General features: G+C 38.8%; 1 protein-coding gene across 1 annotated transcript in view; it reads right to left on the bottom strand.

The window, feature by feature from the left end:
- The window catches only part of SRPK1 (SRSF protein kinase 1), a 68,544-nt gene that overhangs the window by 9,020 nt on the left and 40,446 nt on the right, over window positions 1–19,078 (bottom strand). Inside the window, 7 exon segments of the mRNA XM_005696261.3 lie at window positions 3,204–3,311; window positions 8,756–8,856; window positions 9,581–10,000; window positions 10,384–10,597; window positions 11,025–11,050; window positions 13,909–14,074; window positions 15,054–15,160. Of these exon segments, the coding sequence (XP_005696318.3) occupies window positions 3,204–3,311; window positions 8,756–8,856; window positions 9,581–10,000; window positions 10,384–10,597; window positions 11,025–11,050; window positions 13,909–14,074; window positions 15,054–15,160 (1,142 nt within the window).

Below are 19,078 nucleotides of genomic sequence, written 5' to 3'. Positions count from 1 at the left end.
TGCTTATTAGTTACAGTTTTATAATTAACAGTACAAAAAACCCAACCCAAACCAAAAGATCACAACAGAACTAAAAACCCCTAGAAACTTGATTACAAAACACCTAGCTGAACAGATGAGAAAACTGACCAGAAGGGAAAGGCCAAGCCCATCCCAGAATCCAGGGCTCTGGTGCCTCCACTCCTGTCCTTGTCTCACACTGACCAAAGGGCCTATTCTGTGCCCGTCGGGGTCATGCTAACAGACACAGGCAAAACCAGTTACTAAATCCAGTGTGCTGGTACCTCCGGATAATGGAATATTATTCAGTGCGAAAAAGCAATGAACTATCAAGTCATGAAAAGACACGGAGGAACCATAAATGAGTATTACAAAGTAAAAAAAAAGCTAACGAATCATGTTGTATGATTTCAACTATATGATATTCTGGGAAAGATAAAACTATGGAGACAGTATCTATTCTTTATTCATTCTTAATGCTCTTCACAGAACATTCCCTTCTTACAACTGTTTCTAACTTTGTAGTACCAATCACTAAAGTGGTAGGCAATCTCACAACTTGCCTTTTTACTTCTCAGAAAGGGTCCCAATCTTTCCATCAATTAATTGCACTGGATGAAGGAGGATCCATGTCTCCAGGACACTTCTGATATTCCAAGATTTATTTTTATTCTCTGAGTATGGTGATATTTAAAGCAATATTTCTACGTCTATTAGCAAATGAGAGAAATTTGCGGTAATAAATGGGGCTCAAGTTTTCATGGTACTGTCTCAAGTCAGTTAAGTGCTTTCCCTTCCTTAGTCAACAAAATTCCTGTATGTGAGCTGGTCCAAAGAGGGGCCTAGGTTAACCAACCCCTCCTTTCATCTTTTTTGCCTTACTTCTTAAGCCTGACATTGTACCATTTTAATCAGCAAGCAGGACTTACTGCCCTCAACTAAACTATTAAAAACCACATTATAGTAAATCAAAGGCCACCTACAAACTAGCTATAATTTGTATGGGGGCATCTCTATCAGTTATTTCCTCTACCAAATCAAATCCCCCAATACAAAGCTTTAAAGTATGGCAAGAAGTTTTTTCCCCAATGTTTTTCATCTTGTGCACACAATACCAAACCATCTTCATTTCAGGTAGCCCCCCTGCTTAAAAGACCACTGATGTGTCAAAACAAAATAGCAGCTGAAATTATAGTTTAATACGTTTCTGGTTTAGTTCAGTCATTTGATGGCCCACAAATATTAATTATTACTGTATACTAATGAATTTGTTTGATCTTGTTCTTGTTTCCTGGGAGGGCGCCTCTAAACTCTTGGGATTTCCAAGTCATAAAAGTGACTCTTATTCATGGTGGGCCCCTTAGGACCACACTTCAGTTTATACTAATGAGGTGACTCATAGTGAGCCCCTAGACACAGTTTCAAGAGGGGGGATGGACATGCCCCCAGAGTGGGTAAGACCAACTGTACAATCAGAAGGTTGAGGTGTTGAACTGAGTGTTGTCATAACTGACCTCCTAATCTCCTGGAAGGATAAGGAGGCTAGAGACTGTAATGAAATCTCAATGAAAACTCTGGGCACTCAAAGCTTGGGTGAACTTCCCTGGTTGGTGATACACATTGATTTGTCAGGAAAGTCAAGTACGCTAAGAACACAGAAGTTTCTTCATCTCTAGTACCCTCTCAGGCCTCAATATATGCATGTTTTCATTTGGGTGGTCCTGATTTATATCCTTTATATCAGAACTGTAATATTTTAGCACTTTCTTGAGTTCTGTGAATGATTCTAGCAAATTACTGAATCTGAAAGGATAGTGGAAATCCCCAATTTGTAGCCAGATGGTCAGGAGTGTAGGTGCCTGTGGACCCCAGAGCTTGCAGCTGGTGTCTGAAGCGAGAACAGTCTTGTGGAAAACTATGCCTTTAATCTGTGAAGTCTGTGATGACTCTGGGTAGTGAGCATTAGAAATGCACTGTAAGCACCCCCTCAAAAGGGCTCAGGCCCTGAACCAGACATTTAGCTATACATAATAACAGACATGGCTCCTGCCAGTACGGTACTTACAAGTAGGAGAGAAAAAAGTAAAACACACAACTACAAATCAAAGAGTACCTCCATTTCAGGAAACAATTTCATATGTTCCAACATGAGGCTCGGAGAAGGCAATGGCACCCCACTCCAGTATTCTTGCCTGGAAAATCCCATGGACGGAGGAGCCTGGTAGGCTGCATGCAGTCCATGGGGTCGCGAAGAGTCAGACATGACTGAGCGATTTCACTTTCACTTTTCACTTTCATGCATTGAAGAAGGAAATGGCAACCCACTCCAGTGTTCTTGCCTGGAGAATCCCAGGGACGGCCGAGCCTGGTGGGCTGCTGTCTCTGGGGTCGCACAGAGTCAGACACGACTGAAGCGACTTAGCAGCAACATGAGGCTATTTGTGGGAAGTCATTTAATAGCAACTACATCTGATCACTTGAGTAGTTGCTTGACAAGGAGAAAGCAGCAACTTAAGAATCCATGGATAACTGAGCTTCAGTCATCTTGTGAGGTGCAAAGATGTCTGAAGAACTGCTGAATATATAGAACTGTATAAAATGCATCAATTTCGAGGGTTTTTCCTATCTGATTAGAGCTGAAAGGGAAAGGGGTACCTGTAACTTGCAAAAGCAATACCACTTCTGAGCAGTTGTTTTTAATGCCTACCCCCAGCCCCCATCTGTAATAAGAAACATTTGGTTCCTTCACCTAATAGGAATTGGGCAGGAACCGAATGGAATGCCAGATGTTTATACCTAAGGTTTTGAATTCAGACATCTCCAGACATGGGATTTAGAGTGCCAGTTCAGTTCAGTTCAGTCGCTCAGTCGTCTTGACTCTTTGCGACCCCATGAATCGCAGCACGCCAGGCCTCCCTGTCCATCACCAACTCCTGGAGTTCACTCAGACTCACGTCCATCAAGTCAGTGATCCCATCCAGCCATCCCATCCTCTGTCGTCCCCTTCTCCTCCCGCCCTCAATCCCTCCCAGCATCAAAGTCTTTTCCAATGAGTCAACTCTTTGCATGAGGTGGCCAAAGTACTGGAGTTTCAGCTTTAGCATCGTCAGAAAAACATTCCTTTCCTATTTTTAAAATTTGCTGGTCTACTGAAATTAGCAAATTACCACATAACAAGTTAAAGTCGACAGGAAAAACATTACCATGCACGCTGTGCTCCAAATGTCAGCAGGGGTATTATAGCCAGAGCCTATCAAAACTTCCAAGGAGCGATACTGCCTTGTTTGAATATCTTCGGTGAAATGTTTATGCTGAGTAAATGAAGGAAACAGTATTTTAAAATTCATTTATTCTAAGAAGTAACAAGTCATAATTGCTTAATGACGGAGATTAAGATAAATTCACCAAAGTTTTTCCTAAACGAAAAGTTCTCATCTAGCTCATTTCTTAAGTATCATTTTTATGCTATTGGCTTTAAATAGCACTTTTCTTTACATGCCATCTGCTCCAAATTATTTCTGCAAACATGAGCCTGAACTTATATATAGATACACAGGTTAGGCAATAACAAATTGTTTTGTAAGAAATGGAAAACTATTATCCCAAACAAAAGTTAAGTTGTTTGTTTGTCTAAAATAATTTGCATTTCAACATATAAATGTTACCAATTTAGGTTCCATTCAAACTTTTCCTTGCTGTGTTCTCATTATGAGAAAATAAAAGATGTAGGTTTCAAGTTTTAAGAACCTTACAAACACCACCCATAAAAAGACTTCTTGCCTTCAGTCTCCTTTTGCTACCTCACCACTCCAAAAATACAAAACATTTATCTTGGGGACCATGTTAACCATATGGAGATGCAAGCATCAAAACAACCAGTTTCTCTAAGACATGTATGGGCGAAAAGGGAAAGCATCTAATAATAAAGAAAACAGCGATTTGTGAACAGCGGAGTTTAGGCAGAGTAAGCTTCAGGCAGAAAACCATCACTGAGAGGAGCTCCAAAGGGAACAAGTTTGACCAGAAGTACTTCAGGTCGAGGGGACATCACAAAGGCATGGAAAGACATGTGCAAAAGCCAAACACTGCTAACTGCTAGGTTGAAGAGTTCAGATTTCATCTGGTGACAAAAGACCACTGCATGTTAGGAAACAGGAGAGCGTCCTGTAAGAATACTGACAGGACCTCTGAGAACACCATTCCGGTAATTTTCTTCTGGTTTATGGCCAGATTTAGGCTTAGTAATGAACATCTGAACAATGACTGTGAAAACAGGAGAGAGAAGAGTTAGAACCAAGGACATTCACAGGAAGAATAAGCACAATTTAAAAATTCAATGGTTAGAAGCAGGAGACAGGAAGAAGAGTCAAAAGGAACTCCTGTGGTAGAGGCTGTCAACAAAAACGGGTGGAAAGACTTAGAGAGAGAAGTGGTTTCACAGGAAAACAATGGGTTCAGATACTGAGTTTGAAGTGGAAATGTGCTACAGGTGATACACTTAGAAAAATGGACATGCTGTTTTCAAGGGAGCTGTCTTTACGCATGGTGCCTTACTACTGCCTTACGAAGACTCTAAATGATAAATGAGGCCAAGAATCATCAAAAGAAGTTGAACTGGAAACACACACATCCACTTATTCCTGAAACTCCACTTCTGTAGAGAATCCAGTGTTAAATTTTAAAAGAATAAACTGACAGGGACTTCCCTGTAGGTTGTAGTTAAGACATGTGCTCCCAATGCAGGGGGCCTGGTCAGGGAACTAGATCCCACATGCTGCAACTAAGACTTGGCACATTCAAATAAATAAATATATTTTAAAAAATAAAGAAAGAATAAACTGACAAAGACAGAGAATGGCAAAGAAGTCACAGCAATACAATTTAGGAGCTGGAAAGCGTGATCGTTGTTAAATGTCTTAATGGATCCAAGGAAGCTGAATAATAAGCCACTAGTGAAAGCTGAGAAGCACGGTGATAAATATCACAGTATTCCCCCTCCCAAGGATAAGGATTTAGAGGTATCAGGTTATTTCTGGAAGTAGGTGGGTAAGTGGGATTGAACAAATGAACATTGCTTTAGAACACCTTTTAAAGAAACAGAGCTCAGAACACGGGCATGATGCAGTGTAACAGCCCTTCCCTGACCCGACACAGAGGTTTTGTCTGAAGCAGGTAGAACAGTTCCTGGAGGATGCTAGGGATGGTTGACGGGAGAGTACTATTCTGAATACAGGGCAATTAAGTGACTATATGTAATTGTATGCTGAACCCCCAGTTTTCTAGCTTAACTCAGTTTTCAAAACCCTAGCAGTCAGGCATTTACTTTCTGGTTAAGAGATTTGAGGAAGACTTAAGTTTTCTGTGGGAAATATGACCAATCTAAGACCTTGACATCTGAGGATGAAATGAAACAGCTCACACAGATCATTTTACAGTGAATAATTCAACAAGATCCACCAGGCGCAAAGCTTCTAAACAGCTTTCTGGCACTCCATTCAAATAGTCAGTCAGTCTTTTGTTTAATGACCCTAAACAAAGAAGGCAAGGAAGACACCACATAAAGAAGAAAATGGAAAAATAATATCCTCTCAGAGATAATCATGGAACCAAGGAACTCTTAGAAAGTAAGAATATAATAAGAGAAATAAAATATAAAGCTTAAAAGCACAAGCTGAGAAATCTCCTGGAAAAGGAAGTGTTAGAAAATAGAAGAGATATGTAAGAAAATTAGAGAACCTGAATAAAATCTAACATTTGAATAATGAGGTACCAGAGCTAGAAAAGAAGAGAATTAAAGAAAAAAAAATCAAGAAACAAAACCAAAGAACCAGCGTTTCAATACTGACAGTGCACTCTGGGTTCTTAGCTAATGGATGAAAATAGATGTCATGAGGCACATGGCTGTTAAATGATCCCACAGACTTCCTCAGTGGAAAAGATTTCACACAAAGGTCCAAAAATCAGAATGACTCTAGTCTTTTAGCAGCAATGACAGGAAACTAGAAAAACATGAAGCAATGACAAACATTCTGAGGGAAAATGATTTTCATCCTAGAATTTTACATGCAGTAAAACCAGAATAAAGACATTAGATGTGCAAGGATGCTCACTCCTTTAGGAAGCCACTAGAAGTTGTATATATTTCAAACAAAAACCATGAAGGAGTAAACCAAGAAAGAAGATCAGAGAGACACAAATGGATAGAGAGAGAGAATTAACAATAATCTCGAGGATGACTATGAAAGGAAATCTCAAATGGCAGTGAGGCAGCAGGCCCACAGGGCAGCCAAAGAGATGAACACAGACAACAAGTTCCAGGACAGAGCGCTTTAGGAAGAAAAAGTTGACCAACACCCAAGGTATCCATGTGTATTAAAGTGTATCTATTCAAAGCAATGGGTCAAAGTATGGGGTGCAATCAAATGATAAAAAGTTAAAAACAACAACAACAACAAAAAACGACTAAATGAAACAAGAGTCTTAGGCAAAAAGGGAAAAGGAATCATAACACAATATATACTTAGTTCAGCTGAAGATAGCATTAGAGTCTTAATAATATAAACATGAAATTATTTAGCCCAAAGTCATATTAAATTGACAAGATAGGGAATAGGTGTAAAGGCAGATAAGTCCTATTGGAAAGGAAGAAACAGCTAAAACTGAAAAGAATTGGAAGCAATATACCTAAGTTATTTATTAACAATAATGAAGGTAAATACCATTACGTGGGGGAGTGAAAAACTGGCAAAGGAAGGGCATAGATTTTTGAACTAAAATCTATGTAAGTGACCCTAAGCTATTTATGTATGTGCATAAGTGATGAGCAAAAGTATAATATGTTAAACAACCAAACTCTTTGAAAATAATATAAAATTCCATTACAGAATGCCAGATGCTGCTGTGCTTAAGAGACCAACAAGATGTGAGCTCAGACCAGGATCTGGCAGGACAGGCGCCTTGTCTAGTCACCGCCGTCCTAGTGCCCAGGTCAAGTCTGTGCCCACACGTTTGCCTAATGAGTGAACACATGAAAAGAAGGTAAAGTCATTTTAGCATAGAGACTCATTAAAAACAGAAATGTATGCGACAACTAAAGAAAAAAGACATTAATTCTGTTGTAGAAAAATGACAGGAAAGACTGTACCCAAGCAAGACAGAGTATGCCAAATGCACAAGGCAGGCATGACGGAAGGTGTTACAAACACAAAGGCAAAGGAGCTTGAAATGACGAGAGCAGAAAACTGACACACATTTAAAGTTTATACCACGTGATTTTTGTTACAGAGTCAATGTTTTCCTCTATAATTGTTTTAAATACTTAATAAGCACCCCCTATGTACCAGGTACTATTCTAAGCACTATAGATACAGCAATGAATGAAAAAAAATCTCTGCTGTGATGGGACATACATGATAGCGAAAGGGATATTAAACAAATATATAGAATCAGATTGGGTTAGGTGCCGTGGAGAAAGAAAACTTAGGGGAGAGGGCGAGAGGAAAATAAAGGAAATATGTGAGTGAATATAAAAGATGCATGGGTGTAAAGAGTAGTGGTTTGTGTCAGGTAGGTGTTCAGGCAAAGATCCCCCTGGTAAGATGCCATCTGAACAGGAACTAAGTCTTTTGCTTGGTGTGGTGGTATGTGGGCCACAGTAAGGACTTTCTACTCATTCTAAAGGAAGCCACCACAAAGTTTTGAGAATATCTGACATGCATTTAAAAGGATCACTCTGATAGTTGTGTTGAGAACAGTCAGTAAGAGGCAAGGACAATGAAGAGAAGTGAGGAGGCACTGTAGTCACGCAGGTAAAAATATGGTGGCCTGGTGAAATAATCCCAATTACCTAGAAAGCTTTTCCATATTCCTATCAATTAGTGCTACGTACTTTTACTTCATGTTAAAATGTTACCACAATATTCCGGAATCAGTACTGAAACTGAGATCCTACTTGGTTATGAACCATTAGATATAGGATGTCATGTGGAATAGAGAATTTGAAATATAAAAATAAACAGGATCTATTAAAATGAATTTCACCTCAATAGTCTCCAGTATCCCTGTTTATAAAGCATATGGCTCTCTGAATAGTACTGTTTATGTGCAAATCTTTGTAGATTTTTAAAAAGATATTCATTAAAAATAACACAAAAGCACTACCTTGGTAAACAACAGTATTAATAAGATACTATGTATCAAAACCCCCCTTTTAAAAAAAACACTCAACTTCTGACTTAGTAATTTCATGTCTAGGGCATGTTCTAGGTCAACTACAGAAGACTCATGAGCAAAGACTGTTCATCACAAAGAACTGTCAAGAATATGTGAAGGTTGTAGTATATTAGCAAGTATCACACAAAACTGAATTTGATACAAATCTGTGGTTGACAAAAAGTGTCCAAAATATATTAAATGAATTAAAAGGTTACAATTAATAAGTTGGTTAGATGCTGATTTAAAAAACAGAAGGGAAAGTCTGAACGTGGGCATTTAGACTATGAAAGTCAAAGAGGATACAGATAAAACTGGCCAAGAGTGGCTATCACTGAATGTCAGTGACAGGTACCTGGTGTAGGGGCAAGAGGGGACTGTTCCAGCATACCATTCTCTCTACTCATGCAAAGGTTAAGAGAAAGTTAAAATGGTCACTGGCAATCTAGGTGGAGAACTGCAGGTGTTTTCTTCTTTCGCACGACAAAGTCCAAATTCTTATGTATCCCCAGTCCTTCAAAACACTGAGACAAGCTTAACTTACCACCCAACAGGCATTTCCAAGATCAGCGATCTTCACTTGGAGCTTTTCTGCATTTTTTGGCTCAAGGGGGTTAACAAGAAAATTTCCAGCAGTGGATTTTCCTATAGACAACAGTATCATCAATAAGACTGTTCAATGAACAGAGAAATATCCAAAGGTTAATAAAACTCTGAGGTAATACACCCAGGCCCCAAACTGGCCACCTATTAATACATTTTCTAAGGCTGAAAACAAGTAAAAGCAACACCTCAAGTTTCCAGAAATAAAACCTCTGCCTTCAAAGCGAAAAATATAAGTAAAAATGCTGTGTGCTCACTATATGACCAATAAAGATCAAACTGAACTGCACATCTACACTGAAGGTAACTCAGACACCTGCTGTAAAGCTGTATTTATGACAACAAAGGAATACTTTTATTTTAGAAACTCATGATTTTTTTCTATGTGGTAATTTAAAAAAATTGTATAGTTGATTTACAACATATTAGTTTCAGTATACAACATAGCAACTCAGCATTTTTATAGATTATACTCCATTTAAAGTAACCACAAATAATACTGTATTTCCCTGGATTGTAAAATATATCGCTTAGCCTGTCTATTTTATTATACATAGTAGCTTGTTCTTCTCAGTCCCCACCTCCATCTTTCCTTCCCCTTCTCTCTCTTCTCATTTGTATCTATACCTGTAAGTCAATTTCTGTTTTGCTAATTCATTTATTTTTTGGGTTCCACATAGAAGTGGTAACATACATTATTTGTCTTTGTCTGACATATCAGAAATTCATGAATATCTTATAGAGGGAAGGAGTAATGGGAAACTACCTTTGTTGTCTAGTGGTCCATTATGTTCTTGCTCTTGTTCATCTTCACAGGGTATCTCTGCCCGAATGCTTTCTTGAAGTTGGCTGATGTCCTGTTCACTGAATGACTGGTCTACATTTGATGAAGACTGGCACATCATGGTATCGGACACCTCAGAGGTTACAGGTGTACAAGAGTCTGTTTCTTGAGATGTGCTGCTGTCTCCATTTTGGGAACTTAGTAAACTAGGTTCCTGCTTCAAATTTTGGATATCACAGTCATTAGCATTACGTAGATCCTCTTTAAGCCTCAATGTTTCTTTATTACTGTTCTCAGTATAATTAATGATTTCGATTACGCCATTGCAATTAATTTCTGCTGCACCACCCTCTATACCACGTCCTGTAAGTGTCTGATCCTGGTGAATGGTACTTGACTCTTCTAAGGAACAAACAGACAAAAAGGATGTACATGTATGCATATGCATGAAAGAGAAAAAAAAAAAATCTCTCCATAAGATTAAAACATTTTCCAGAACTTATACAGAGTGACATAAAAACATGACTGCATATCGAAAGCCTATTCATGGAAGGACAAAGATCTTCTAATTCTTACCCAACTGCTAAAAAAGGTCTATGTTGCATTTCCTGAGAAAACTTAGAAATTACATCTGAATATTACCTCCCTATCATTTATGACAAGTTCTGTATTCTTACTGTGTAAGGACACCCCCAGAGATGCTGTGTACGCATGAAACCACTACATGATATAACAATGATAAATTAAAGTTTGCTATAAAGTAATTTGTGATGCTCTATTTATACCAAGTTTCTCTTGGGTCATTTTATTAGGTGGGTTCTCTTTCAAGGGTCTTTCACCAGGCCTCTCTGATTCTTCTTGCTGGTCTGGCCTTTTCTGCCCGGGGCCCGACTCTTTCTCCATTTCCTCAATCTCCTGCATTCGCTTCTCTAGTAATTCTGCCTGGCGCTTCTGCTTCTTCTTCAATTTCTTCTTCTTATTCTTTGACATTTTGTCAGCCTGGGCGGAGATTACAAACAGATAAAGCCTTCAGGTGGCTAATCCATTACCCCTAGTTGGAGATAACTATTCATTTTAATTACTTCCTGATTAAATTCCACTATTTCCCTAACACAACACTTAAGTTTTTCATTAACTAAAAAATTGCAGATACTCTTATGAAACCAAATTAAAACAAAATACACAACAAATCTCTGTCCTCAGAACAGTCTGTGGGGCTGGTTCACTCTCATACACGCTCAAATTTATGGAGGCCTCACCAGTACAAACTTGCTGAAGATACATAGGAATTTACTGGAGAAAATTACAGAAGCACAGGAACACTTTTTCTTTGTTTTCCAAACTCTAAATAAACTGATCCATAACAGAAGAACCCCTGCCCATTGCCCGTAGATCAGAATTAAATGTAGAAACACCTTATACTTACTGGTTTAGGTTGTGGTGCAGTACTGACTGAAAAGAAAAGAAAACTAAGTCAGAATCTTGGCATTCAGCAGGCAATATAAACTAAGACACCCTACCAGAGTGAAGTCTTTTTTGTATAGTTTGTAGAGCAACTGTTAGAAACAACATTAAAAAAATAACATTTAAAGAACAATGCACAGAAAAGCTGACACATTTAAAATAAATTTAAATAAACTCTTCTCCAGATAGCATCAGTATATGCAAAGAACCAAGTTCCCGTTTCTGATTTATACTATTGTTTAGTTGCTGTCGTGTTTGACTCTTTTGTGACCCCATGGACTGCAGCCCACCAGGCATGGGATTTCCCAGGCAAGAATATTGGAGTGGGTTGCCATTTCCTTCTCCAGTGGATCTTCCCAACCCAGAGATTGAACCCGCCTCTCCTTCACTGGCAAGCGGATTCTTCACCACTGATCCACAGGGTAGCCCAATTCACACTATTAATGTTGCTAAAATCCCATTCCCATGTAGTGCTTAGAATGGAAAATGATAGCCAACAACCATCTCATCTCTTACCTAAGACTAGTTCCTCTTGGCACTTGTCAGTTTTAAAAGGAAAGTGGTATCAACAGTTACAGTAATTTATTACATAGTATGTTATAGATATTAGTTTAGTTTAGCTGGAAGGTAGACTCTTCAGTCTTCCTTAAAAAAATAATGTTTTTTAAATTGTGGTAAAATAAACTCATAAATTTGGAAAACTCAGCAGTGGCCACAGGATTGGAAAAGGTCAGTTTTCATTCCAATCCCAAAGAAAGGCAATGCCAAAGAATGCTCATACTACTGCACAATTGCACTCATCTCATACACTAGTAAAGTAATGGTCAAAATTCTCCAAGCCAGGCTTCAGCAATACGTGAACCACAAACTTACAGATGTTCAAGCTGGTTTTAGAAAAGGCAGAGGAACCAGAGATCAAATTGCCAACATCTGCTGGATCATGGAAAAAGCAAGAGAGTTCCAGAAAAACATCCATTTCTGCTTTATTGACTATGCCAAAGCCTTTGACTGTGTGGATCACAATAAACTGTAGAAAATTCTGAAAGAGATGGGAATACCAGACCACCTGGCCTGCCTCCTGAGAAACCTGTATGCAGGTCAGGAAGCAACAGTTAGAACTGGACATGGAACAACAGACTGGTTCCAAATAGGAAAAGGAGTACGTCAAGGCTGTATATTGTCACCCTGCTTATTTAACTTCTATGCAGAGTACATCATGAGAAATGCTGGGCTGGAAGAAGCACAAACTGGAATCAAGATGGCCAGGAGAAATATCAATAATCTCAGATATGCAGATGATACCACCCTTATGGCAGAAAGTGAAGAGGAACTCAAAAGCCTCTTGATGAAAGTGAAAGAGGAGAGTGAAAAAGTTGGCTTAAAGCTCAACATTCAGAAAACAAAGATCATGGCATCTGGTCCCATCACTTCATGGGAAATAGATGGGGAAACAATGGAAACAGTGTCAGACTTTATTTTTTGGGGCTCCCAAATCACTGCAGATGGTGATTGCAGCCATGAAATTAAAAGATGCTTACTCCTTGGAAGAAAAGTTATGACCAACCTAGATAGCATATTCAAAAGCAGAGACATTACTTTGCCAACAAAGGTCCATCTAGTCAAGGCTATGGTTTTTCCTGTGGTCATGTATGCATGTGAGAGTTGACTGTGAAGAAAGCTGAGAGCCAAAGAATTGATGCATTTGAACTGTGGTGTTGGAGAAGCCTCTTGAGAGTTCCTTGGATTGCAAGGAGATCCAACCAGTCCATTCTGAAGGAGATCAGTCCTGGGTGTTCATTGGAGGGACTGATGCTGAAGCTGAAACTCATGCGAAGAGGTGACTCATTTGAAAAGACCCTGATGCTGGGAGGGATTGGGGGCAGGAGTAGAAGGGGACGACAGAGGATGAGATGGCTGGATGGCATCACCGACTTGATGGACATTAGTTTGAGTAAACTCCGGGCGTTGGTGATGGAAAGGGAGGCTTGGTGTGCTGTGATTCATGGGGTCACAAAGAGTTGGACACAACTGAGCGACTGAACTGAACTGAAACTCATAAAATTTCCCTTTTAACCACTGTAATGTATACAGTTCAGCAGTGTTCATTTCACATAGTTGCAGAACATTTCTACAACTTTTTCATTCTGTAAAAATGAAAACTCTATGCCCACTGAACAGCTGCCCCTTGCCCCTGTGGAGGTATTCTTTTTTTTAAGGGATGTGTATGGACAATTGATACTTTACCTTGAGGATCAAGAGAGTTCCTCAAATATAATTAAATTATTAAAATTAAAATCTATACCACAAACAGAAAAAAAAAATCAATCGTAATCATAGTAGCCACCATTTATTTCACACATAATACTGTGTGGCATACTACTAATTGCTTCATGTGAAATTTAATCCCAGTAAGTTATGCATGAGGAAAAATGCAGTCAAATCCCTTGCCCAAGGATTCAAAACAGGTACGTCCACTCCAGTGCTCAAACCCATACTTTTAACAGCAATGCTATCATGCCACTGCACAAGAATCACTGATTCACACACGTCAGCATATATGAACACCAAAAAAAAAAGACCATCAAATCACAAGAGAAAACATTTTAACATGAATCAGTTTTATAATACACAACATATTTGAACCTAAAAGGCATAGTATTCTTCCCCTATGGAAATAATACTCAGTATAAAAAAGTCTTTCGAAGTCTGGAATTATTTCTTACATAAGTACTTACTGTACCTTACTATTAAGTGAATTAGTGGTGCTTTACTTAACTGCCAGGTAATAGAATAAAAACAGGAACTTTTAACTTCTAATGAAAACCAAGTCCCCAAAGAAAATATACCTGCAGATCCGGAAGGTGGAGGAGCTCCAGAGCGCTGCCATTCTGTTGCTTCTGCAGCCAGCCTCCGGATGTATTGTTCATTCACTGACAACAGGATGTTTTCTGGTTTAATGTCAGTGTGGATGATACGGCACTTGGTGTGCAAGTAATCCAGACCCTGTAACACCTGAATGGGAATAGAGCAGCAGACTTGCAAACACGGAATACAAGCCTTCCTGGAGAAGGAAAAAGCTATAGTACAATGCTGGGAAAAATAAAGACATAAAAATGATATGGTAGTTTCCTACAGAGAAGAAAGCTTTTTCTTTTTTTAAAAAGAACTTTCCCAGAGAGATTAATTTTAAACTATAAACAAAGGAAAGAGTTTATTTGCAATGAAATGGTCATTCAAGCTTTACAGAGTTAATTCTATTTGAAGATATTCTTTAAGTACAGTATAGAGACTGAGAATAAATGGTTGACATGTCCTTTAACTACTGAAATGTAGGTGACAATGAAAGATTTAGGTATGTTTAAATTTTAATTTCCTTATTGAAGAACTGAAGTCTTGTGCTTCTCAGTTTGGCGCTCTGTCCAACAAAACACATTAGATAAACAAACTGTTTGCCATTGAAATATTACTACTTTCCTGATGATAAAAACTCCTTTACTGTATATTGAAAGCTGTTTATAATATGAGAAAATGCTCATGAATAATGTTATATAAAGAGCTGGAAGTAATTTGACAAAGTATTCTTTATCAATATATAAACCATTTTTGCAACCAGAACTTCTAGATAAGAGTCCAAAATTCTAAAATCAGGCATTAAACACAGCTCCCCATCTAACAATTAATACAGAAGATGAACCTGGGGGAAATGGTCGTGCATAAAACATTTAAAAACAAACACAATAAACCCTAGAGGCTGAATAAACAATTTCAGCAATTTAAAAAACTTAAGTTTTAGAAGTAAAAATTCTATTGGAAATAGGAAACTCCAGACACTTTAAGAAACTAAAAAAATTACCACATGCAAACTATTATGTATAAAATAAATAAGCCACAAGTACAATATATTGTACAACACAGGGAATATAGCAAATATTTTGTAATAACTATAAATGGTGTACAACCTTGAAAAAATAGAAAATAGTAGGACACATACTTGCTGAATAATTTTTTTGACACAAGGCAGAGGAAGCCCTTGATAATTGGACTTGATGATCCACTTGAGTAGATGATGCCCCAGAACTTCAAATACCATGCAGATATCTAGGAGTTTGTTAAGGAGGAAAAGGGAGACAGAAGAAAAGGGCACGACAAGCTGTGTTCCACCCCAAGGAAATTATTATTGTATTCTTTCAGCATTAAAAGTTACAGTGGTTTACCTGAAAAAAAATCTAGCTGTCAATATTCTGAAATTTCAAAGGTTAATTAATGTTTTGTCACCCAAAATATGGAAAACTCGGCAGGGGGGTGGGGTGGGGTGCGGGCTGGTTTATCAATAAAACTATGCATCTAAACAGTGATAAAAATAAGAGTGAAATATGTACATAAAGCTAGTGAAAGCACTAGGCTTGAGGTGTTGATTAGCTTCTTCCCTAATGTCCAGGTAACAACTCCAACTCTCCTAGTATCAGAGCAAGGAAAAATAAATTCTGCTTTAGCTACAGAAAACAATATACCAGAACAACCTACAAAATGTAAATGTCAGCATTTTCAAAGAACAAGAAGCTGACTTGCTTCGCCCTCTGCAGTGCGCAAAGCTGGCCTCGGCGCTGCTGCCGCCACGTGTGCTCTGTGTGAGCTCCCAGAATCCCACTTCACGACAGGAATACTCTGCGGACCTGCAGTGCTACGGCCAGGGCACTGCGGGGATTTTAGTAGGAAGATGTTGTATTTTCGACAGAAGTTTCTATATAAGTTGGAAAGTCAAGACATTTGTATGCAATAATGATCCAGTGTTTTAAAACAGACTTCTGTTTTAAATAAGATTCTCCACTAAAGGGAAACCTGGACTCCTTAACAAGGCCAAATCCAGGGCCTTTGGCAACCTGGAATACCTTGCTGTGCCAACAGTAAGGGAACACATCAAGAGAAAATAGAAACCAGCTTGAAGAATCCATGGGCCTAAGTTGAGAACATTTTGCAGAGTGAAGTTATGAATTGGCTTAAACTAAAAACAAAATGAATCCAAACAAGATACTAAAATAAGGGTGTGTTCGGGGCAGAAAAATGTCTTCTTTAGAGAAAAAGTCAATTAATAAATATATAAAGTATGATAGAAATAAAAGTTACCATTTTACAATCACTACAGTAATAACTGAACTGTTTAAGGTAAGAATCAATGAATACTAAAACTATTGATAAAGTCTGCTGGGGAGAAAGAATTCTCACGGAGTTACACTATCACCCCATAGACTACTTACTAATTATAAAAGGAAAAAGGTACTTTTAAACAGGGAAATCCAGAAGACTGCCTTAACCAAGTGATCAAACATATTATCACCAATGATAAGCACAAATTCACATCATGTACCCTCCGATATAATACAATGAGAAAGAATGTAGTGTACCTGACAAAAATGATTAATGAACTTAATCATGAGCAAACAATCAGGCAAACCAAATTAAGGAACAATACAACCGGCCTGGATTCTTTGAGGTCAGTAGGGGGTGGTGGTGGTGAATGCATGAAAGAAACTGTTCTCAATTAAAGATTTAAAAATGGACATGTTCAGTTCAGTTTAGTTGTTCAGTCGTGTCTGACTCTGCGACCCCATGAACCGCAGCACGCCAGGCCTCCCTGTCCATCACCAACTCCCAGAATTTACCCAAACTTGTGTCCATTGACTACCTTAGAAAATACAATCAAAATTATAGTGAGATATCATTTCAAACTCACCAGAATGACTAAATTAAAAAGATTAGGGTTCGCTGGTGGCTCAGCGGTAAAGAATCTGCCTGCCAATGCAGGAGACATGAGCTCAGTTCCTGGTCGAGGAAGATCCCACATGCTGTGGAGCAACTGAGCCCAAGCGTCACAACTATTCAGCCTGTACTCTGCAGCCTGGGAACCACAACTACTGAAGCGTGCATGCCCCAGAACCTGTTCTCCACAGTAAGAGGCCACTGCAATGAGAAGCCTGGACACTGCAACAAAGAGAAGGCCCTGCTTGCCACCAGCTACAGAAACACCTGTGTAGCAAAGAAGATCCAGCAGAGTGAAAAACACGATTAAATGTAGGTGAGGATATGGAGCAACTGGAGCTGCCATGCTACACTAACAAAAGTGTAAAATGGTACAACCGCTTGGGAAAACTGGTCGGTAATTTCTTAAGAGTTAAACATATGTCTAGGAAGTTCTTTAGTCAAGATAGAGCAACAGGGTCTGCGTTTACTCTCTAGCTTTAAGCTACAACAACAAAATCAAGCAAAATACATAAAACAACAGATTTAATGACCTTGGATATGAGGCAAAGAAGACAGTGATCTCTGACAGATTACTGTCTTCTTATTGCCTTGAGACTTTCCAGGCAAGCCCCTTGAGTTAAACAGATGGAACTAGTCTTGGGAGATCAAGGCAGCAGCTATGGTTCACAGAACAAGGCATTAGAGAGGAGAGGGCTGTAGAGAAAGAGAGCCCTGAAGATCTGCAATGCAGCCCGCCTCAAACACTCAGCAGAGAGGTAATCAGCACAGGCATATGAGGAAACCACTTGGGGGGGACCATCTGAAAGGGCTAGAGGGAACAGTGCCCAGCATCCCCACAGGGCTCCAACCAGGAAGACTAGGAAACTTCAGTTATAGGTGAGAAATAAATCCACACATATGTGATCAATTAACTTACAATGAAGGAGCCAAGAATATACAATGAGGACAGTAACGTCAATAAGTCATGCTGGGAAAACTGAACAGCCACCTGAAAAAGGATGAAACTAAACTGTTATCTTATACTATATCCCAAAATCAACTCAAAATGTATTAAAGACCTGAACATAAGACCTGAAACAATAAAACTGTTAAAAGAATACACAGGTGGTAAGCTCCTTGACATTGGTCTTGGCAATGATATTTTGGATCTGACACCAAAAACAAAGTCAACAAAAGCAAAAATGAACAAGAACTATTTCAAACTAAAAATCCTCTGCAGAAAAAAAGGAAACAAAATGAAAATGAATAGGCCATCTATGGAATGGGAAAAATACTTAAAAATCAAAGATCTGACAAGGAGTTAATAAAAAGTATTTTAAAAACTCATATGACTCAACAGGGGGAAAAGATCTCAGTCTGATTAAAACAAGAACAAAGAATCTGAACACATTTTTCAGGAGAAGATATACAAATGGCCAACAGGTACATGAAAAAGAGTTTGACATCACTAACCACCAGGGAAATGCAAAACAAATAGCAAGACACAGAAGCAACCTAAGTGTCCACTGATGGATGAATATAAAGAAAATGTGGTCTACATAGACAATGGAATATTATTCAGCCATAAGATGGAAACCCTGCCATTTCTGACAACATGGATGGACCTTGAGGTTGTTATGCCAAATATGACAACTGTATGATCTCACTTATATTTGGAATCTAAAACCAAAATAAGACAACAAACTCAGACACAGTAAACAGACTAGTGGTTGCCAAAGATGGGAGGTGGGGCAAGTGGGTGATGGTGTTCAGAGGTACAAACTTTTGGTTCTAAGATGAGCAAGTACTGAGTATGTAAAGTACAGGATGGTGACTGTACTTAATAATATAATACTGTATATGTGAGAGATGTTGAGAGTCCTCAACTCGAGAAAGACATGTCACTGCGTGGTGATGGCTGTTAGCTTACTATGGCAGTCATTCTGCAATGCATCCATCTCTTAAATCATCATGCTGTACACCAAAAGCTAGTACAATGCTGTGTATCAATTATGAACAGAAAGTCAGTCACTCAGTCTTGTCAGCTTTGAAACCCCATGGACCACAGCCAACGAGGCTCCTCTGTTCATGGGATTTTCCAGGCAAGAAACTGGAGTGGGTAGCCATTCCCTTCTCCTGACCCAGGGGTCGAACCCAGGTCTCCTACACTGCAGGCAGATTCTTTACCATATAAGCCACCAGGAAAGTCCAATTAAAAAAAAAGAAAACCTGGAAAAAATCATAGTTATGGGGCATTTGGCAGAATATTTAGGAAAA

Source organism: Capra hircus, chromosome 23 (genome assembly GCF_001704415.2).
Source record: "Capra hircus breed San Clemente chromosome 23, ASM170441v1, whole genome shotgun sequence".
Lineage (NCBI taxonomy): Eukaryota > Metazoa > Chordata > Mammalia > Artiodactyla > Bovidae > Capra > Capra hircus.
This window is presented reverse-complemented; position numbering and strand designations above follow the sequence as displayed.